The sequence below is a fragment of the Symphalangus syndactylus genome, chromosome 6 (genome assembly GCF_028878055.3).
Source record: "Symphalangus syndactylus isolate Jambi chromosome 6, NHGRI_mSymSyn1-v2.1_pri, whole genome shotgun sequence".
NCBI lineage: Eukaryota > Metazoa > Chordata > Mammalia > Primates > Hylobatidae > Symphalangus > Symphalangus syndactylus.
In genome coordinates this window covers 132,969,330-132,992,051 of record NC_072428.2, presented here as the reverse complement: position 1 = coordinate 132,992,051, position 22,722 = coordinate 132,969,330, and the positions used below count along the sequence as shown (strand labels likewise).

The 22,722-nt window shown below is 42.1% G+C and overlaps 1 protein-coding gene across 1 annotated transcript in view; it reads left to right on the top strand.

Moving 5' to 3' along the window:
- LOC129485126 (kell blood group glycoprotein) overlaps positions 1–20,500 on the top strand; it is a 58,653-nt gene extending 38,153 nt beyond the window's left edge. The window contains exons 27-33 of the mRNA XM_063642313.1: positions 9,225–9,311; positions 9,410–9,486; positions 9,747–9,912; positions 10,089–10,155; positions 12,023–12,291; positions 15,170–15,276; positions 15,958–20,500. Coding sequence (XP_063498383.1) covers positions 9,225–9,311; positions 9,410–9,486; positions 9,747–9,912; positions 10,089–10,155; positions 12,023–12,291; positions 15,170–15,276; positions 15,958–16,252 — 1,068 coding nt within the window. The 3' untranslated portion in view covers positions 16,253–20,500. The remainder of the gene's footprint in view (positions 1–9,224; positions 9,312–9,409; positions 9,487–9,746; positions 9,913–10,088; positions 10,156–12,022; positions 12,292–15,169; positions 15,277–15,957) is intronic.
- Positions 20,501–22,722: the final 2,222 nt, after the last annotated feature.

The following is a 22,722-nucleotide window of genomic DNA, read 5'->3' as shown; positions in this document are numbered from 1 at the left end:
AGAGAATATAAACTTTCTATAGCTAAGAAGCAAAAATCCTGAGTTGGTTTAGGCCAAAGACAGCGGTATGCACAGAGAAAGAACAGGGCAAAGAGCCCCAGTGAACCCCATGCTAGGTAGAGACACTCCATGTCTCCTGTTTCTAGAATTGCCTTTATATATATACACACACACACACACAGTGCGTCATGTGTCCAGATCCACTGCCTCTCACCAAGTAGGTCTTGCTGCCTGGGGAAGACAAGCCTGAATGTGTTAGAGACATTGGAAGCAGCTGTGCTCCATGCATCTCAGTCTGGGCACAAAAGTTGTCCCTGGCATGGAGACATGAGGAAAAGAAGGACAGTTAGGAGGTGGCAAGTGGAGGGAGGAGTGATTAGAAATTGAGAAAACACAAACAAGGTGGGGATGGCTGGACTTTTCCGATGCTCCTGGCCCTATTTCCTCAGATATGTCTTCTCCAGCCTTCCTTTGTCTCAAACTTACTTGGAGATTTTCTGCATTTCGCATGTAGACAGGACTCTGGGTTAAAAGGTGGGCAATGCTGAGTCACTGATGACCAAAACTCTCTTTCCTGTGTGTCTCTTTCTCTTTGGGACAGGGCTAGTTATGTACAAACACGTTTCTTTGATCCAGACAGTCTATATTTAAAAGATCGCCTTCTTTGCTTCAGGACTCAGAAGCATAATTATAGCTGAACACCTGACCCATCCTTCTTTCTTTCTCTCTTCTGCTTTCCTTCTTGTTCCTTGACATTTTTACCCTTTTTGCCGTCTGCTTCAGTGAAAGCCACTTCAGCTCAAAGAGAAGACTTGGGACTTTCAGATATTCTTTTCTTGGTGGAGAAGTGGGTGGGTAAGAGGATTGAGAATGCTGCTGGAAGGGGTTAGATAACAAAGAACGCTAGTGAAAAGTCCCTATGCTTTAAGCCCTGGCCCTGATTTATGGGATGACTATGCTCTTATTCAGTAGTAAGCCCATTTGGATTAGATCAGGGGCTCCTAAACTTATCATCATGATTTGAAAGATTCTGTTTTCACAGTGCACCAGATTTGTTAAATAATAGGAAATTCCTTTTTTTCCTACTGTTTTCTTACTTGAAAGTCTTAGAAAAAATGAAAATGCACAAATACAGTGTCTTGATTTGACGCATGCAATTGTTGACATATTAGTTAGCTGGTGGAGCTTTTTCTTAGGTGAATGAATACTTTACTGTCCAATTATATTAATAACTCTGGGATCACAGGGATCTCAGTCACTTCAGGACTTCCTCTGCAGATCTCTTGGGATCTGTGGAAATCACTGGGCTCCATGACCCCTAAGATCCTTTTTAGTTTAATATCTGGGATTTTATGAGAGTAGTGCAACAGCACCATCTCAGAACAGATGAGAGAAAACAAATTCCTCTGTATAAGGTAGCAAAAACTACACAAAAGCTGATGTTTGCAAAGCTGGAGTTAGTTTATTTCTATCCAATTTGGGGGCTATCTTAATGACTCTAAGACGCCCCATTGCTCAGCCATAAAAGTTCTGCTTTACTAGAGATTTCCCAGAACTCTGTTAATTTGAGTTAACTTCTTATCTCCATGTATTTCTACTTGGTTTAGGCAGAGCAGCATGCACTATAGTACTAGTTCTCTTAGGTTTCCAGGTGAGTAAAAAGCTCAAAGTCCTGGAGTCCAGCAGCTCGGGTTTTAGCCCTAACTCTGAAATTTAATACTTGTTTGACCTTAGGAAAATCCTACTTCCTGCTAGATCTGTGATTTTTAACCCAGACCGCACACTAGAAACCTAGGAAGCTAGTGAAATTACTAGCTCCTAGGCTACACCTTAGACCTAATAAGTTAGAATGTCTGAAGCTGAGGCTCTGGCCTTGGTATTTTTAGGAAACTCTTTGAGTGAGCCAAATGTTCTGCCAAGGTCGAGAACCCCTGGCTTCTATCTTTGAGGTCAGTGCAGCTCTGCCTTTCCAGTCTTAGGCCCACCACTCTGGTCATTTAGATTCCCGGAGTACTGTTCAGCAGGGGGTTCAAATTTCTCGTCACATCTCCTTTTTGACTTTTGAAAAAGATACTCTTGAGCCCTCCTTTGATTTTCTCTTTCCCAGAAATATTTTGCTAATCTATTCATTAAATAAATTATTATTGAGAGCCTCATACAGGCTAAACAACTGTTCCAGGTGTTGGAAATTCAACAACCATGGTCTGAGCAAAACACACATGATGTCTGCTTTCTTGGAGTCTACAAGACTGGCTAATATTAATCAAACGATCATACAAATAGATACTTCATTATAATCTGTGACTGTTGGCATCAATGTTATTTTTTTCTTATGATGAGAAAAGCACAGAGTGGGGAAAAAATCTTATAACAAGGGCCTGGTCCCTCTGGGATGCCAGAGCCTGCTTCTGAGAAAGATGACTGAGCTGAGATCTAGGTATGAATTCAACGTGAAAAGAGAGTTCTAGACAGAAAGAATGCATATTCAAAGGCCTCGAGGCAGGAATAACCTCACCAAAGTCTAGGAACTGAAAGAAGATTCACTAGAGCACAGAGAGCTGGGGTGGGTACCTCCAGGTGAGGTTGTCCAGACAGATCCTTCTCAAATTATATAGTCTTAAAGGATTTTATGCTTTATCCCCAGGAAAATGGGAAGTCAGAAGGATTTTAAACAGGGGGATGTACAGAGTAATTTTTGTTTTAGAAAAATTACTCTGCTTGCATGGTGAATAACAGATGTGGGGGGTGGTAGGAAGGACATTGGGAGACCAGTCAGGAGACTATTACAGTTTAGCAAGCAAAAGATAATGTTGGCTAGGCACGATGGCTCAGGCCATAATCCCAGCACTTTGGGAGGCTGAGGCGGCAGATCACGAGGTCAGGAGTTCAAGACCAGCCTGGCCAACATAGTGAAACACCATCCCTCCTAAAAACACAAAAAATTAGCCAGGCATGGTGGTGAGCACCTGTAATCCCAACTATTCGGGAGGCTGAGACAGGAGAATCGCTTGAACCTGGGAGTCTGAGGTTGCAGTGAGCCGAGATCATGCCATTGCACTCCACCCCAGGTGACAGTGTGAGACTCCATCTCAAAATAAATAAATTAATTAAAAAATGGTGGATTGGCCTAGGAATGTAGTGGGGAGATAGAGGGAAGGGATTGGCATCAGGAGACTTACTGAAGGCGAAATCATCCCTACTGTGTTTCCATCTTTTAAAAATCATCTTCTACCTATCACAGTCCGTGGGATCTATTTGTCCACACATCATCATCCCTCATAAGTTCTGAACAACCCAAAGCACCATGCTATTTGAAAAGCAACTGATTGCCAACTCTATACAACTTTGTTCAGGGGTCCTAACCAACTCTTGGTGGAACAAGCACAGCACATTATAGACAGGGAAAGAGATGAGGAGAACCAGGGAGCCCGATAGGTAAAAATAACATCCACTGAGCACTGATCATGTGCCCTTCACATGCATTCATCAGTGTTTTTGAGGCCTTATTAAACTGTGGATTCTGCCAGTAAGGCTGAGTGGGACCTGAGACTTGGCATTTCCAGCAAGCTTCCAGGGGAGGCCAATGTTGTGATTCTGTGCACGATGTTTTGAGTGACAAAGCATTATTCTTTCATTTAATCTTCGTAGAAATCCTAACAAGTAAATACAATCATCACCACTTTAAAGATGGTGAATCTGAGGTCAAGAGAGGTTGAATACTTTGGCAAAGACACTGAGCTAGCAAGGACAGCACTAGGATTGGCCTGCAAGTCTGCCTCCCTTCAGAATCCTCACCTTTAAACACCAGACAAGGCCATTTCTCCCTCCAGAGTGATGTGCTAGGTCCCAGTCTTCTCTATTGGCTAGCCAGGGCTTGCCACACTCACTTATATCTACACATCTCATCTTTCCCTGTCAAGATGAGAGGCACTTGAGAAGTGCTGTGGGAGAGGATCAGATATAGAAGGATTCACGCTCCCAGATACTGAGCTACTGGCTCCTCTCCAGTTTTGATAATTGGCACTATTTTTTGATGGGGTTAACCTACTGGCATATAGGGCAAGTCATAATTCTGTGGGAATGGGTGAAGACTCTTCAGAAGAAAGGGGTAGTCTCCCAAGCCAATCCCCCTGAGAAAATGCAGAGACTGGGACATGAAATTAACCCTTGGAAGGCAGCTTGACTTACATGGGAACCAGATCTCTCTCTCTCTCTTTATGGCCCAGCGGTTCTCAACTTGGGGTACACGTCCAAAACACCTACAGAACTTTTCAAGAAAATGCCAGGTTCTTGATCCAAATTAACTGAGGGTTGGCCTGGACATGCGTGCTGTGACAAAGACTTACCACTTGATTCTGAGGGGCAGTCCTGGTTAGGAACTCATGCCCAGTTAGGGAATCAGAGAAGCTCTTCGTAAGAGCTAGCAGAGCTTTCTCTGAGAACTTCATTCCTTTGCAAGTCTGGGATCATGGGGAGGAAAAAGGTCTAGAGCTGGGATTGACAACTGGTCCTGGGGCCTTCCCACTTCCCACTGGGGTGGCCTATGTTCCCCATCCTTTCCACGTAGTACATCCCTGGCCCTTACGATGCAGTAGTACCCCAGGCACTGCTGTGCCCACTCCTTCTGGGCATTTCCTTCCAGGCAATGAACTCAGCTGGCTGGGAAGTGAGAGCAAATCTCATTAGGCCAATTCTCAGTGACGTATAAATGCCAGCCTGCATAGGGGATTTGGTTGTTGACGACTCGTTAAATTGCAAGCCATGTTGTGGAGTAAAAATTTCCAGTCATTGTTAGATGATATTTACTTTTAAAGAGATGTATTGGAGTACTTTCTCTGTGCATTGTTAGCCAGGCCTGCTTAGATGACCTTGATCTAGGAATCTGAAAATTTCAGAAAAGCACAATTAGTTGTCATTCTTTTCCTCTTAGGCCTCCAGGTAGGTCTCTGCATCCCCGCTTCCTGTCCTCCTTAGCACCCTTCTGCATCTGTTAGGCAATGCTCAGTTTGCACCTGCTGTATCCTCTCTCCTTTTTCTCCTTCCTTCTTTCCTTTCTTACCAATTGATTGCCTACCACATTGTGTGCATTTGTGGATAAAAAGTAGGAGGGAGGCATCCCTGCCCTCAGGAAGCTCTAAGACTACTGGCGAGACATGGGGTACCCAGACACTTTCAGTGTGCTGGGAGAGGGCTGTCAATACACAGCAGCCCCACATGTCCCAGGAGAGACACATGACCTGGGCATGGAGGGGCAAGAAAGGAGGCCCAGGAGGAGTGTTGGCCTGACCTGAGTCTTGAGGCATCGGTGAGGATGAGCCAGGTCAACGTGGTGGAGGAAGGCATTCTGACAAAGTGTCATAGCCTGTGCAGAGGCCCAACTTAGCAACCCAGAACCCCAATAGCTCAATGTGGCTGGAGCTCACACAGGGTATGAGGACACAAGGCAGGGGCCGTAGCAGCGAGGGTTTTGTACATCCCGTTTGGCACTCTAGTTTTATGTTTTAAATTCTTATCTCACAGTGAGCTTTCCTAATTAAAAGAAAATGATATACATCATGCTCATGACTTACAAATCAAGTGGCAGATCTGATAGAGAGCAACTGCACCCTGGACAGCCCCTCCTTCTCACCTGTGTCTTACTAACGGGGGACAACTAGCTTTTCTTTCTTTTAGCTCTTCCTTCCTGTCATCACCTCTGCATCCCTGGAATCAAATTCTTCTATCTCTACTTGCTAATCAAATTTAGACATTATCTAGTGAATTTCTGTGATGATAAAGATTAAAGAGCACCCTCCACTGCCACCTCTCCTGCATTTCTATTCTGAAGGCATTGAGGAGCTAGGAATGATGTTAAACAAAGAAGTCTCAGGATGATATCTGTGTTTTAGAAAGGTCAATTCAGCAGCATTGTGCGGGGTGGGCTGAATGAGCGGAAATAGACGTAGGGTAAACTAGATGGTAGATGGCATGGGTTTGCCCTAAGGCATAAGTTCTGTTAACTGAGGAAAGGAGAACATGTCAGAGAGAATTGGGAACTGAACGAGTAGGACTGGAGAATGGGTGCCCTGATAATTTACTTTGCCAAACACAACCAGGCAACAATATTTTCATAAGGACCCTAAATCTAGAGAGTTGTGAATCAGCATCTCGATCTAGAAAAAAGATCTTGAATGCAATTCCCAAAGAATAAAATTTTAAAAATTAAAAGAAACATCCATTACCAGTTTGGGCTTAGGGTTTAATTCTAGGGTTGCAAGGGTGGTTAATTTATTGCGGCACTATTCACAATAGCAAAGAGTTGGAACCAACCCAAATGTCCAACAACGATAGACTGGATTAAGAAAATGTGGCACATATACACCATGGAATACTATGCAGCCATAAAAAATGATGAGTTCGTGTCCTTTGTAGGGACATAGATGAAACTGGAAAACATCATTCTCAGTAAACTATCGCAAGGACAAAAAACCAAACACCACATGTTCTCACTCATAGGTGGGAATTGAACAATGAGAACTCATGGACACAGGAAGGGGAACATCACACTCCGGGGACTGTTGTGGGGTGGGGGGAGGGGGGAGGGAGAGCATTAGGAGATACACCTAATGCTAAATGACGAGTTAATGGGTGCAGGAAACCAACATGGCACATGGATACATATGTAACAAACCTGCACATTGTGCACATGTACCCTAAAACCCTAAAGTATAATAATAAAAAAAAGAAAGGGAAGCCTATTATCACTCCAATTTAATGCCCCTTTCCATTTCTGAAATACTGCAATCTTCCTTACCTTTGCAAAGAGTATCTATTCTAAAGCAGGAGCTAACATTATACATCAGTGTGAAACACTGGAGTTCCCCAGAAAATCTAAAGAAAATCAAAGTGCTTTAAAAGCCCAATATTATCATTACTTTTATTGCAACTTTTACACACATATATTATTTTTGTTTTCCAGAGAGATTAGTTTATAAAACAAAGCAAACAAAGTCCTACAGAAGGGTTTGTATTCTGGTCTTGTAGAGCAGCAAAGAAGGGGGCTCTCAGGAGTCTGTGGCACTTTGCAGCCTGGCTTAAGGGTAAGGACCCCGGGGACAGAGTGCTGGAGGCAGCTACTCTAGGTTAGTCAGATCCCAGGCAGTGCAGAGGCAAAAAATTGGGGTTTCTGAACACCTCCGTTACTTACTAGTGAATTTGTGCAGAGTAATGCGTACGTGTAAAGAAATCTGTTGAAGTGGTGAGAGGAAGCCCCAGCAGGAGAATTTGGTGACCAAAACTGTCCCCAGCGTTAGAGGGGTTTCACATTTTCATCTCCTGAAGGAATGGCTGCTGTGACTCCCTGGCTGGATTCTAGGGGCACCCTGATCTTCACAGCCATCCTCGCCAACTTACGTGTAGTCCTTTTCTTCCTGAGCCAAGAAAAGATTGGTAGCATTTTTTTCAGACATATTGAATCAAGACACAACATTTTTAAAATAAAAATTTTTTTATAGACACATATATGGCATAGATGCAGTTATTTCTATATTCAATGTTATTTTGTTTCTGAAATAATGTATTTGTTATTTATCCTCCTACTCACTACCTGACTCTGTAAAGGAGTTGGCATGTTTTACAATAAAAGACAGATGCTATAGAAACATTAAGATAAAGAAAAAGAAGACAGTCCATGAACTGAATTTCAGGAGAGAAGAGAAGGAATTCAAAGATAGTTGCTAGAGCTGAGGACAAAAAAAAAACAAAAACAAAAACAAAAAAACTGAAATTCTTTGGAAGCAGGTAAAAAAAGAAATTTGCTATTATATGATAAAATAAAATTTACCAGTTTCTCAAGAGATATAAATGTCAGAAAAGTTTACAGAACATACTATTTTTTAAGCCAAAAAAAAAAAAAAAGTGTTGACTGATGTCTGGTCACAGGTGGTTAGACCACAGAGTTCTCCAGACACACAGACAGAAGCTTCTCTCCTAGTCTCTCTTGGTTCCCTATGTTAAAAGCACTGCCTCTCACTGGGCAGGTGAGTGTGCTGCTGCAGTAGCGTCTGGAGAGATGCTTACAGGTTCCAGCTGATTAGCAGAGCAGGGATAATTGCCGTTCCTTATGCTAACAAGGGATCACATTCTCCCCGGCTCAAATCATCAGCTTTCCTGCTGGCCCCAGGGGACTCTCAACTCCTTTCTTGGGTGTACTATTTGGAGATGTGACCTTGGACAACAGAGCTCCCAAAAGTCAAAAGGCTGCTTGCATGTGTTGAAATTATTTGTGCAATATCATGGGGGAATTGTCTACATGTGAACACAGTTTTCTAGAAAGAAGATATACAGTTTTTATTATGTTTTCAAGTGAGCTCATAACTTCAAAAACATAAGGATAATTAATGTAGGATTCTAGCACTACATCTGTGATATTGCATACGTTTCACCGTGAAGTAACATGCATTGAAGTAGGGTGGTCTTCATTCCACCTTGACCCTTGGACTATACCTTCTACAACTACTGCTCAGGATAGGCAGGGACCCTTCCTCATAGTGTCTCTAGCCCCTTCTCTACTCTTTTCTGTAGTGTCAAATCATAATAAACCACAGTGAATATATCTATAGTGCTTTATGATTTATGAAGTTCATGCAAATATATCATTAATGTAAGCTTCACAATGACTCTGGGAGGTAAGCACTGTAGCCTCCATTTTACAGATGAAAAACCTCAAGTTCAGAGATTTTCCATGAATGGTTCAAGGTCTCACTAGAGGTAGTAGATTCTGGGCCTGTGAGGGAACCTGAATTCTGTGATATGTTTACAGTGTATTCTTCCCACTAGGAGCCATGATGAGGTTGGAAAAGGTGGGCTTTCCACATAGCTGAAATCATCCCAAGCCACTAATAACTCTTCCTGTTGGCTCACTTGATGCTCTGAAATATGTTCTCAGCTGCTCAGTATATACATCATAAATTTCTGCTTACAGCATCTATAGAGAGGCGATTTTGCTAGAAGGTAGCTCAAGACATTAGCATATGTGACATCTATTAAACCTTGGATACATAGACTCCTGTCCTGGTCACAGAGTTACCCACAATGGCAAGTACAATGAGGGTGGGGTGATGCTGGTGGGAAGGGGAGCTTTCCTTTATTTTGGATGGACTTTAGCAGCTTTCGATCATTTGCACAAAAGGATTTGACTCTCTGCCCATCAGAAAGCACTTCTTCTGCTGAATTTCCCCACATAGGAGGCCTACGAGACACGTGAAGATATCATCAGGCTGGTGGGGGAGCTGGTGAGCATCGCTGGGGCTGTGATCATCCTGCTCCTAGAGGTAAGGTGCAGGCGGGGTCCAGGCTAAGCCCATCCCATCTAAGGCCCAGACTGAACCGCAGTCCACATTGTCTTTTTGCTTTGCCGTTGTCTCCCCAGATCCCAGACATCTTCAGGGTTGGTGTCTCTCGCTATTTTGGACAGACGATTCTTGGGGGGCCATTCCATGTCATCATGTGAGTATCTCCTCATTCCAGCCCCCTGCCTTTCCTTACCAGAATCTTTTCCTGTCTCCAGTTCACTCTCTGAGTTCTAGGCCTCAGGTCACTCTTAATCCAAGGACTTCTCTCCAGTGGGCTTGTAGGTGTAACTGTATGTGTGTTTTAGGTGTAAAGACTAAGCCTGAGTGTCTGGGTACCACCCCGGTCACCACTGTGCTGTAGGGACCTAGAATAGTTCCAGCTTGTCTCTCACTCTCTGCTTTCTGCTCCACCAGCATCACCTATGCCTGCCTGGTGCTGGTGACCATGGTGATGCGGATCACCAACACCAATGGGGAGGTGGTGCCCATGTCCTTTGCCCTGGTGCTGGGCTGGTGCAGTGTCATGTATTTCGCTCGAGGATTCCAGATGCTGGGTCCCTTCACCATCATGATCCAGAAGGTCAGTGCTTTCCCGAAGCTTCCTCCGCCTCAGGCACAAGACCTTCCCAGACAGAGGGATGGAGGTAGAGTGGAGCTGGTGGAACTAGGGGGGCCTCCTGATCTGTTAGCGTTAGGTACTCAAAGGCAGTGGAAAAGGAATCATCCCACCCTTTCTCCCTTCTCTGTTTCCTGCAGATGATTTTTGGAGACCTAATGCGTTTCTGCTGGCTGATGGCTGTGGTCATCTTGGGATTTGCTTCTGGTAAGGCACCATTCCCTCCTCTACTAGATCAGCAGATCCAGTTCTCCAGGAAGTTCACTCTCATTCTTGCTCTCAGTTCTCATTTGCACTTCATTTTGCTTTTTTTTGTTTTTTGTTTTTTTTCCTGTTGGAAGGTAAGTCTAAAAGCACACCCATATTTATAGGACCAGGGGCCACTCAGGTTGGCCTAGAAGGTAAAGCCATGTGTTCAGGGCCAATAACATTTATGTTCACTAACTGCCTTGCAACATCTTTAAAGGAGAGACAGAAAAAGACTTTTGGTGAGAACAGGGCATTAAACAGGAAAGACTGGCCAGTCATGGATCTCAGAAAACCATGTGGACAAACAGAGATAGTGCCATGCTTAACTCTCCTATGTTTACAATTCAGAAAAGGAAACATAAAGCACTCAACAACATATAACTTGCTTTTTTTCTATATGTGGTCATTTAAAGCTGAGAAAAATATGAAAGAATTAGAAAAAGGAGGTGCAGAAAAACAGCTTGGACAATTTGAAGATGACAGAGAAAACAAAAAAGAAGAGTTGTGAAGAGAGACTGGGGGAACAGGGACACACAGGCACCCAGTCAAGGCACAGCCAGTGAAAGTGTCAGGAAGCAAAAGAAAGGAACAGCACAGCAGGAAAACACAGACAGGTGGAGAGAGCTAGAGGGAAGGAGAGGATGAGTGGAGGAGCAGAAGAGAGTCCTTAGGGAGGGGCAGAAAGAGGAAGGCCCAGGTCTGAAAAGCAAAAGGCCAGTAGCTCAAATTCAGTCCTCAGTGTCTGCAACTGATCATCCATTAGACAAGAAGAGGCACTAGATAAACTTTAAGGATCCCCCCCATCTCTAAAAAGCAATGACAGTGCAGAGGACTTTATTACTGTCCTCAGGGATTTCCCGTTCAATGGGGATTCCCACAAAACAACAGACCAAAACAAAAACAAAACAAAACAACAACAACAACAACAACAACAAAACCGCCACCAAAATCTGAAATGTGAAAGAGTAAAACCATGGCGTTCTGCCTGTTTGGAGTTTTCCACCCCAAGCCCTTATGTACCCTTTGCTCCCACTCCCTGGCCATCTACATCTATACATAACACAGATTACAAAATGAGGTGATGGTCGCAGAGTGGCTTTCTGTAGATGTCATCTGTCCAGAACTCTCTAAATGTTCACTTCTTGGCCATTGCACTTGCTTTTCTCTTAAATAAACAAGGAGGCAATGCTTTGTCATAGACCCTGTTTCTGCTGTCAGAATGTGCTTCAGCTCCCCATGCAGAGAGGAGGCTTTCAAGCAGTCTAGCGCTGTCCTGAAGTTCCATTACGCTCACTGCTAGCCAGTAGGCTCCACCCTGAGCAAGAATCCGTTTCCTATGTTGGTTCAGGTTCACTCAGGGAAGGTCAGAGTGATGGAGGGTTATCTAGAGGCCATCAAGATTAAAAAGGGGCTCTTCTTTTAGCCTGTTCATGTGTTCTGTTCTTTAAAAATTGTTGAGGATTCCATGCATTCTTGTAATAACTTGCCTTTTAAGTATTTGGTTTTCTAAAATGTAAAAACCAGTTAGGTGACCTATTATCCATTATCCATACAAACGCACACACTGCACACACATACAATTTTGTTGTTGTTAAATGACTGTTGCCATGACCATTACCCAGAGTGGTGAACGTAATCATAGGACATCTTAGGGTTAGACAGTTCCACAGGAAACTACATTTATTAGTATGTAATTATCTGTGCATATGTGCAAGTGTATTTATATATATATATATCTCAGAGATAGAATAAGTGCTAACCATGTCCATGCTTATTGTGATAACTCCATTATCCCATCTCCATGTCCTCTTCCTGGGCGGAGCAGCGTTCTATATCATTTTCCAGACAGAGGACCCAACCAGTCTGGGGCATTTCTATGACTACCCCATGGCACTGTTCAGCACCTTCGAGCTTTTTCTCACTGTTATTGATGCACCTGCCAACTACGATGTGGACTTGCCCTTCATGTTCAGCATTGTCAACTTCGCCTTCGCCATCATTGCTACACTGCTCATGCTCAACCTGTTCATCGCCATGATGGGCGACACCCACTGGAGGGTGGCCCAGGAGCGGGATGAGCTCTGGAGGGCCCAGGTGAGTTTATTTGTGTTAGTCTTGCTGAGAGGCAGGGGATGGAGAGAAAAATCAAAGTGGAAAATGTTATGGTGGATCATTCTTAAAAGAGTCACAGAAAAACCCAGTGAGGCTGTCACCTCAGCAGAGGTTTGTGTAAACCTGAGGTACATGTGGATAAATGGAAGGGACAGAAGGAGGATTAAATGGACGATAGTGGCAAGAGGTGGGGTTGTTGCTCACAGGGGAAAAGTAGACCTAGGAGTGATCCTTGAGTCCAGTGGGAACTAGAAGTGACCTTGCTCTGGTATATTCCAGTTTTCAATTTGGATCTTATCTTTTATTTGCTTCTGTAAATCCCTGTTTCTCTATGATCTTTTCTTTATATCACCATAGACTGACAAATATTAGAATTAGAAGTGACCCTCAATGGCCCTCAAGTTGACCTCCTACTTAACATAATAATCATTTATTGGTCAGAAGGTCATTCAATATCATCTTTAATGCTGATTAGGACCTTATTATCTTGCAGATTCAGATAGAGGTTGGGAGGAAGGGAGTTTTCCCATATTTTTAAAGATTGTGTTATTAGACATTCATGTTGCATTGAGCTAAAACCTATCTTCTTAAAATTTCATTCTTTGGCGCCAGTCTTTCCCTCTCATATAACACAGAACAAATTCTTCCATATAAGCACCATTCAAATATTTGAATATAGCCATCATTTTTCCCTTAGACTTTTCATTCATTTAATGATGATCATTTAGACCCTGCTATGTGTTGGCAAATGCCTAGGAGCTAGGGACATGAGCATAAACACAATAGACACCATATGTGCCCTCATGGAGCTGACGGTTTAGTTAGAAAGACAGGCATGAAGTGAATGACTTCACAAAAAGCTGTAAAATTACAGCAGCAAAAGTGCCATAGAGAATGTAAGGTGCTAGGAAGAGGATATAACAGAGGAATCAGACTGGGAAGTGAAGACATGCTTTCCTGAGGGAGCAACATTTAAGATGAGAACCCAAAGGTGAGCAAGAACTAGGTAGTTAAGAGGAAGGAGGGAAAAGGATGAAGGTCAAGGTCAGTAGCAATTAGGACTTGGCTACAGGGACAGAAAACCAAACTCAAACAGACGTGTAGATTTTTAAACAGGGGGAAGAGGATGTGTTAGTCCTCGTAAATGGGAAGTTTAGAGAATTAAACTAACTTTAGAGGTATCTGGCTAGAATGCAGATCCACATCTTATACATTACATCCATTCCTCTGTTCGGCTCCCTTTTGACCTCTCTTCTAAGGCAAGCTCTCCTATCGTGTTTGTGAGATCACTTCTAGAAGCTCCAAACTCCAGAAAGAATGAGGATGTGCAATGCAACACGCAGCTCCAAGGGCCCCACTCACGTTGTATTCTGTGAGGCTCCTGGTGCCAGGCAAAACTGCAGGCTTTAAAAGAACATCTTTCCCCCTGCCAATTCTTCCATGTTCCATCTCATGGGAACACATTTGGGTCATAGGCACATCGCTGAATCTAAGGAAAGACCAAGGACTAGATAGTGGAGGTGTTGGTGATGGTGGTGGAGGGGAGGTTTGGGGAAAAATAGATTAATTAAGCAGAACTGTGTGAAGCCCAGTCCACTCAAACCAATGCACTGAAAGTGATGAGGGAGCAATTCCCTAAATGAAAAATGAGTGCTGTTACCCGGGGAAGGATGGGACTGCATGATGGCCCAGGAGGAACAATAGACATTTCTTTCAAGGCAAAGAAGAACAGCTCTCCAGAGTAAGAGCACAGAATGACTGGAAGTCCTGAGCTAGGAGGGAACTTGGTGCAATTAAGAAACTGAAAGAAGTGTGGAGTAATGAGGAAAACAGGGAGTAGAAAAACATGAGGTGAAGAATTTGCTATTTTGAAGATTGCCACTCCTTCAATTAGGAAGCCTTCCTGGTTCTGATCTATTCTGATTGCACCCTTTTGTCCATGCTCTAATAGATCATGGTTCCTTTGAAACTAGAATAGTTCCCAGTATGATTGGAGCAATGCAGTACAAAGCGAGACCATGCCTTTCCTTACTTGGACATAATGCTAAGGGTACCTAAAGCAGAGTCAGCTCTTTTAGCAAATATACAAATGACCCTTATTAAGCTTGTGATCAGCTAGCACTCCCACATCTTTGATCTATGACTCACTTATCTAAGCTTCCTAAATGTAAATGCAGGACCTTAGATTTGGTTTACTTAAATTTCTTGTTAATGATTTTACACCAGCATTCCAATCTAGTGAGATAATTTTATATTGCTTCTGTTGCCCCACATATTACATATCCCTCCCAGTTTTGTGTCACAGGCATATTTGATAAGCTTGTTTTCCACGTTTCATCTAAGTAATTAATGAGGGCTGAGCAAAGGACAGAACGTGTGGTGGACTTGCTACCAGAAATTTCCCTGCCAACTTTGCAGTCATTAATCAGCCCTTTTCCTTCTTAAGATATGGGTATTTAATTTGCTGAAAATTCCCTGAACAGTAACAGTATCAATTCATCCCCAAGATCACAGAGATTCTCTTTAATCATTTTATTTAAATCAAGATAATTGGTCTGTGGCTTTTATATGAAAAAGAAATTGAGATTAGTTTGGAGTGACTCATTTTCCATGAGTGAATAGTAATGCGACTATTTTATTCAAAACACTCACAAAAAATCCTCTCTCATTTCTTGATGAGTGAAGCTGGTTGCATGGTGCCTGACACAGGCTGTGGGGTGAATAGGTGGCTGTTCTCACCACTGACCTCTAGTGTCCTATCTCACAGATTGCCTTTGGTTCCCTTTATCAGTGGCCTCAGTGCCTCTTTGAACCTCATGGCTCTTTCAGAGTTCTTCCCGTATCTCTTGCCTCCTTCCAGGTTGTGGCCACCACAGTGATGCTGGAGCGGAAGCTGCCTCGCTGCCTGTGGCCTCGCTCCGGGATCTGTGGGTGCGAGTACGGGCTGGGGGACCGCTGGTTCCTGCGGTGAGTGACGGTGTGCACATGCAAAGCTGCAGATGTGTATAAGGCCACGGAAGCAAGGGTGACCGACAGGCGTCCCGGAGCCTGCATTAACCTGTCTAGGGGAGGGGGCTGGAGCTGAAGTGGAGGGGTACGAAGAATGCTGCGTGTACCTCAGGGCAGCCACGTGTAAAAGGTTGTGTGCATGTGTCCATGCTCAGACGTCCGCATGGGTTACCAGACTTGCTGTAACCTTGTTCTGAGCTGACCTTCATGTCCAGTGTACTTTTGGCTTGGATCTAACTTCCCCCTTCATATTCTGCCCTCATCTCCTGGCGTGACTCTCCTCTGTCCTCAAATTTACTTCCTGAATTGCATCTCGTCATCCTTGTGACACACTTATCTATTAGTTGGCTCTGCTTTCTCTTTCACATTCCTATGTATTAGTAGCACACAAACACACACACACCTGTGTGCATCTACCACCCTGCAAGCCCTGATTGCTCAGCCTCGATTATCTCTATCCCAGGTGAGCCTGCCCTCTGATCACCTCCCTTGACTTGATCCCAGATACTCTTCCTGTTTCAACTCTGCTCCCTTATTTCTGCTTCCCTCTTGACCCTACTTTCTAAATGTTCATCTCTACTTCTCCCCTGTCCATCTCTCCCCACCTGGACTGAGTCCTTTCCCCTTTCCCCTCATCAGGGTTGAGAACCACAATGATCAGAATCCTCTGCGAGTGCTTCGCTATGTGGAAGTGTTCAAGAACTCAGACAAGGAGGATGGCCAGGAGCATCCATCTGAGAAACAGCCCTCTGGGGCTGAGAGTGGGACTCTAGCCAGAGCCTCCTTGGCTCTTCCAACTTCCTCCCTGTCCCGGACCGTGTCCCAGAGCAGCAGTCACCGAGGCTGGGAGATCCTTCGTCAAAACACCCTGGGGCACTTGAATCTTGGACTGAACCTTAGTGACGGGGATGGAGAGGAGGTCTACCATTTTTGATTAGCATTGCTGTCACTCTTGACCTTACTCCCGGTTGGCCTGGGGGCGGGGACAGAGACGGAGACCTCTGCCTATGCAAGTGTCTAACTTCTGTGCCTGTTAATCATGGGAGGGTGAGACAGAACAATCCCTAAAGGGTCATGCCTCACACTTCACATCAGAATTTCTGGCAATGGGCAATGGTCATCGATTGTCTCACATATTTTCTGGGCTCTTGCAAGTCCCACATCTCAGGAAAAAGGAGGTTGGCAACTAAAGACATGAGGTAGGGATGCTAGATTAATGTCAGGACCATTTCTCTTCTGCCGCACACAGACCCTAGAAAGCAGTAAGCTGTGAGGCTTTTCTGGCTCCCCAGGGCTTATGTGGGAAGAGCCAGGCATGGCATAGAGGTTGTGGCCCTTCTTTTTTTCCCAGCCTCCTGTAGGTCTTTCTCCCACTTAGCAAGCAAACCCCAACTGCAATAAAAAAGTCTCCTTATTCTTGCCTTCTTTAATTTTTTGTTGGGGCACAATACATGTCACATAAAATTTACCATATTATCTTTTTTTAGATGTGCCATTCAGTGGCATTAAGTACATTCACATTGTTGTGTAACCATCACCATTATTCATTTATGGAAGTTTTTCATCATTCCGAACTGAAACTCTAATCCCCATTGAACATTAACTCTCCAGCTGCCTCTCTGCCCCAGTCCCTGATAACCAATATTCTGCTTTCTGTCTATGAATTTAACTATTCTAGGTGTCTTATATAAGTGGGATTCTGCAATCTTAGTCCAAAATTTTACACGGTTTATTTATTTATTCATCTACCAATGGACATTTGAGTTTTTTCTACCTTTTGGCTGTTGTGAATAATGCTGCTGTCAATATGTTATACAAATATCTGTTCCAGTTTCTATTTTCAGATACTTTGGGCATACACCTAAAAATGGAATTGCTAGACAATTCTTATGTTTAATTTTATGAGGAACTGCCATACTGGTTTTCACAATAGCTTTCACCATTTTACATACCCTTCTAATGGGTGTGAAGTGGCTTCACATTGTAGTTTTGATTTGCCTTTCTCTAATGACTAATGGTACTGAGCATGTTTTTATGCACGTATTTATTGGACGTTTATATACCTTCTCTGGAGAAATGTCTTTTCGGTTTATTTGTCCATTTTCGAATTAGGTTTTTGTTGTTGTTGAATTGCCTTATCTTTGCTTTTTGAGGCTCACAGTCTGAAGTGTTTGCATCCTGGTGTGTTTTTAAGTATGTATGGTAAATTAGGCCTATATTTGAATGGCCTAATCATTTCTTTTCCAGGACCCTCCTGCTCTGTCCCTAGCAGCTAATCATCCTTGTACCTGGAGGCAACAGGCTCCTGCTTCGTCTCCTGACATAGCCATCCTCCATTCCCATCTCCCTTTGCCCCACACTGAGTTGTGAGAGGAAAAGCAACAGTAGAGGAAGGGTCATCCCTCTCCAGGAGGGAAATTAGAAATCATGTGTCCAGGGCACCCATTATAGGTGCTCATGGGCAGCCTCTCTTGTGTCTCCAGCACTATACTTCTAATCCCAGCCCCTATCATCACCCTTAGCAAAAAGCCATGTCAGCTTTTCAAAGGACTGTGGTTTGGGATAACAAAGAAGTAAGTGGTATTTGTGAAACCACAGACAGTTAATTCAGATACGCCAGCTCAGGGCTGAGTGCCCAACAGTGAGGGATCGCACAATGTGTATACACATGCCCGCACACACTGGGACACAGTGCTGGCAGGGTGTGTAAAACTGCTCAGTCACCATCATTCTTCTTTATTCGCTTCATAGTGGAAGCACTTTAAAATTCTGCCTCTGTAGTCCTTTTTTTTTTTTTCTTGAGACAGGGTCTTGCTCTGTTGCCCATGCTGAAGTACAGTGGTGTGATCACTGCTCACTGCAGCTTTGACCTCCTGGGCTCAAGTAATCTTCCCCCCTCAGCCTCCCAAGTAGGTGGCACTACAGGTGTGTACCACCACACCCAGCTAATTTTTGTATTTTTTTTAGAGATGGGGTTTTGCCATGTTGCCCATGGCTAGTCTTGAACTCCTGGTCTCAAGCAATCCACCTGACTTGACCTCCCAAAGTGCTGGGATTACAGCATGAGCCACTGCACTAGCCCTGTAATCCTTTTAATACTTGCTTAACTTGTCTATAAACTTATATGTCTTTTGATTTGAGCCCTTGGCCTGCCCCCAGATATTGTCCTTTGTCCTGGCTTGTGCACCTGCTATGTAATTAAAATTGCTTACTGCCTAGGTTTTTCACTAAAATAAGAATTACTAAGAGTTAACACTATAAATTAATGAATGTAATTAAAACAACTAGGTACATACGATGTGTATTAAACAGGTAGGATGTGGTTTTTTTGGAGAACAAATGTTAAAATAAGTCATGGGAGTGTGGTTCTTTTTTAAGAGAAAGTGCTTTTTTCTAGTCTAGAGGATTTTAAGGATTGTTTCAAGTTAACAAACAGAAAGGACAAAACTGAAGGTTTAAGCAAGTTGTAGAAGGTTTGTGGAAGATTGATCTTGTAAAAGGAATTTTGTGTGTGATCAAGTTTGGCTAAAATTTTAAGGGGATTATTTAGATCTTATACAAATTGAACATTCATATAAATAGCACATTGATGCACGGTCAGAATCTGAGCACCTGTGTGAGGCAGGATTTTCTTGGAATATTGATGTGTTCTTTAACACAAATTTGTAAAGTTTATAAAAGCCTCATGGAAATCTTACCTTACAATCAAACTAATTAAAATTTGATAGATTTGCTTATAAGATTCTATTAAAGCTTTAGAATTAACAATACAGTAACACAAAAATAAAATTTGGTTTTCTCCTTTAAATAAGATTTGTGTATAATATTAAGAGATAGTAAAAGATTTTCATTTGCCCTTTGAATAAACTGCCAAAAAAAATAAAGAAGGAGAGAGAGAGACAGATTCAGTTGGCTTCACACTGCCTCTATTAGGTCCTATTTTTCAGAAAACTGAGCTCTTCTTTATCAAGGAGTAAAGATTTCTGCTTGTTTTTTTAAATTGGTGAGTTATCACTTTAGCTAAATGATTTACTTTATAATAACCTGTAATCTCATTTTGCAATATCAAGTGCTTTAAACTTTTAATGTTGGACTAACTTTCCAAAATTAAATTCTAAATGCAGTCTTGTAACCTCAAACTGACTTTTAAACGTCCAAGAGAGGCATATTTGGCTTATTTGATATGTTAAAAATCATACAGGAGGCATTGCCAAATATAAAATGGTGTGTAACTTTCTTTGAAATATATTTATATAAATGTGCTATTGTTATGTGTTCTAAAATTGTATAATATTCTTATAATTTTAATATGTCTTGGTATATGTTATCAATAATAATTATAATTATGGTAAATTATTGTGTGCCACAGAAATAACCAGATTTCCTTGTCAATTGTATCTTTGACTGTGGATATCTTTTGTCATTCACAATTATTATTTTACTTTGTTCCTTTTCAAAAAGTTGTTTATAATCAGCTATAGAACTCTGATGGTGTATTAGTTCATTCCCATGCTGCTATGAAGAGATACTTGAGACTGGGTAAATTATAAAGAAAAGTTGAATTGACTCACAGTTGCGCATGACTGGGGAAGCCTCAGGAAACTTAGAATCACTGCAGAATTGCCTCTTCACAGGGTGCCAGGAGAGAGAATAAGTGCCAAGCAAAGTGGGTAGCCCTGTATAAAACCATCTGTTGCCCATGCTGGAGTACAGTGGGCAACTCACTGAATGAGTGAGTTCTCATTAGAACTCACTAGCATGAGAACAACATGGGGGGAATTGCCCCCCATGATTCAATTACCTTTCACTGGGTCCCTCCCACCACATGTGGGGATAATGGGATTACAATTCAAGATGAGATTTGGGTGGGGACACAAAGCCAAACCATATCAGATGGATACTTTTAAATGCAGGATTCTGACAGCTTTGGAGATTGTGCCATTAAAATAGAGGAAGAAAATCTTCCAGGACACTCATGGAGATCTGATGTATTCATGAGGATTGTTGATCCAATATCAAATAGAACAGAGGTTAATTGCATGAACTGAGCTAAGAGAAGACTAAAATAATTTTTTTGTGTGATCTTTTTGTCTGAAACATTGCTGATTCTTTTCATTTTTTGGGTTGTTTACAGCTTTTAACAATTGAGTAAAATATGCTTTTGTGAGCAAAATTTAAAGCATATTTCTTTCTCTCTACCTGATTTCTCCAGAATTTGAAAACTATTTTTGAGTATTCTTAATTTATAACAATATAGTTATTTGTATGAGTTCAATAAGCATCTGCTTTATTTTGTAACAGGACACAATTGGAGACTATTATTTTACTAAAGCTTTGACTAGAATGAAATATTTTAAGATATAAACAAAACAAACTGTTTTAAGGAATTGCCATTGACTTATAGAGCCAATAAAAGATCCTTAAAAAAAAACTGGCCTTGTGCCTTGCCTACACAATTCTTTTACAGGGTTCTCAACCTGTGATAAGGAAAGAATGTTACTTTCTGGCAGGCCCAGGAACCCCAAGTTATCTTGGGATTAAGAAGAGAGGCATTCGCCCAATTCGTACAGATATCTGCAGACACAAATAAATTCTTGACTGGGCTTTGGGCCTTTAAAAAGTCTAACCCTTAAATAAAAAAGTTTCCAGCAAAGTCAATTAAAAAAACAGCCTATATAGAAAATAATTATTCTTGCTGTACTTTATACAAAGAATCAGGCAAAGTATAATACAACTAAAGCTTTTTTACAGATAAATTAGTCCTACTATGATTTGTCTTTGATAAAAATGGAGGACTAAGGAGATAAAAATTATGTTTTTCTAAAAAAAACATATAAAACACCTATTCTTAGACCTCACCTTATCAATTGTTTCTCAGTTTTATTGTTTGTTAAAGTGTATTTGGACTGAATCCTAAGTTCTTTCCTGGCTACAAGTCTCCAAACTACTGTTCATTTTTTTTCCTTTTTCTTTCATTTGTTCCCATTTTTTTCTCATTTGGAATCTAGAAATTAAAACTAGAAATTTTAATTTAAAATTAAATTAAAATTAAAACTGTGCTTTTCTTTAAGTTCTGCCAAGTGAAACTAGAAATTTAAACTTTGGGAAAAGTAACAGCAAATTATTTATATATATAAACCACTTTTGTGCCTGCCTACTCATGCATGGACTTCAGAGTAATATAGCCTAAATCAGTTTTCCAGGATTACTTTCCTCTTTTGTTGTCATGATCTTTCCTCCTTTTTTACTGGTTTTCTTTCTCTCTTCTTTCCCCTATTTTTCTCTGTGGAACATGAGACTTCACAACCTGCTAAGAATGATCCTTTCTAAAATGAGGGACCTAACCCTCTAGAAATAAACTGTCCTAGTGACAAGGGATCAGACCAAACCTGAGATCAGAGACTCACTTTCTTCTACAATGCTTTCCCTGAAAGATCTGGAAGAACAGGGTGGGAGGATGTGAAAGGAAAATAACATCTTGGGGCCTCCAACTCACTATGTGAAAGGGAAAAGTTAAGTTTGGAAACTGAGTCAAACTTTTGGAAGTTGCCTTTCTTCCAAAAGGTTTGGAAACTGCCTGTCTTTTTGTTCCTAAACAGCCTCAAGACAGAGGGCCACATTATCTCCCCAGATGGCCTCCTTCACCCTGACATTATAAATTAACAGTTTATCTTCACAGGTACAGGAGAAGAGAGGAATAGAAATCGTCCCTCCTCCTACCCTGGGATGAAGGCATATTTGACTTCTTCCTCTAATTTACTTTGTCTTACATAAAGTGCAGATTTATTGAGCATGACACAAATACGTAAATGACTATTCCTCTGTCCCCTGCTTCTCACATGCAACATGTGGATTCAATGAGCACTAATCAAAGCCTCAAAAGAACGTAGCCACTTGTCTTATTTGTCTACTCTCCCTCACTTTTCTTTAACTTTTCTCCTTCCCCTCCTGCCCACTTTTACCCCTTTAAATACTGAAGCCTTCAAAACCCACTTTGGAAAAAGTGCAGGCCTCAGATCTTATTGTGGCCTGTGTCTCTTTTTCTTGAGTGTGTCCTCAACCTTGCAAAATAAACCTCTAAATTGATTGAGACTTGTCTCAGACATCTTTTTCGCAGTTTACAACTTCCACTCCTGTGCAAAGCTAAACTCCCATCTGTGTTCTAGATCCATTCCTCACTCTGTCTTTTCACACCCTGTGTCCATCACTGTCTCCTCTGACTCCTCTCACGTGTGTATCTTCAACTTCTCCTTCCCTGGCAGCTCTGTCAGCAAATAAGCATGCTCTATTCTTTTGCATTTTCAAAGAAACTGCAAACTCCCTCCCTCAATCCCACCTCTCCTTTCAGCTACTCCCTGTTCAGGGCCAAACTTCTTAAGAGTAAATCCCATTGTCTACTGGCCT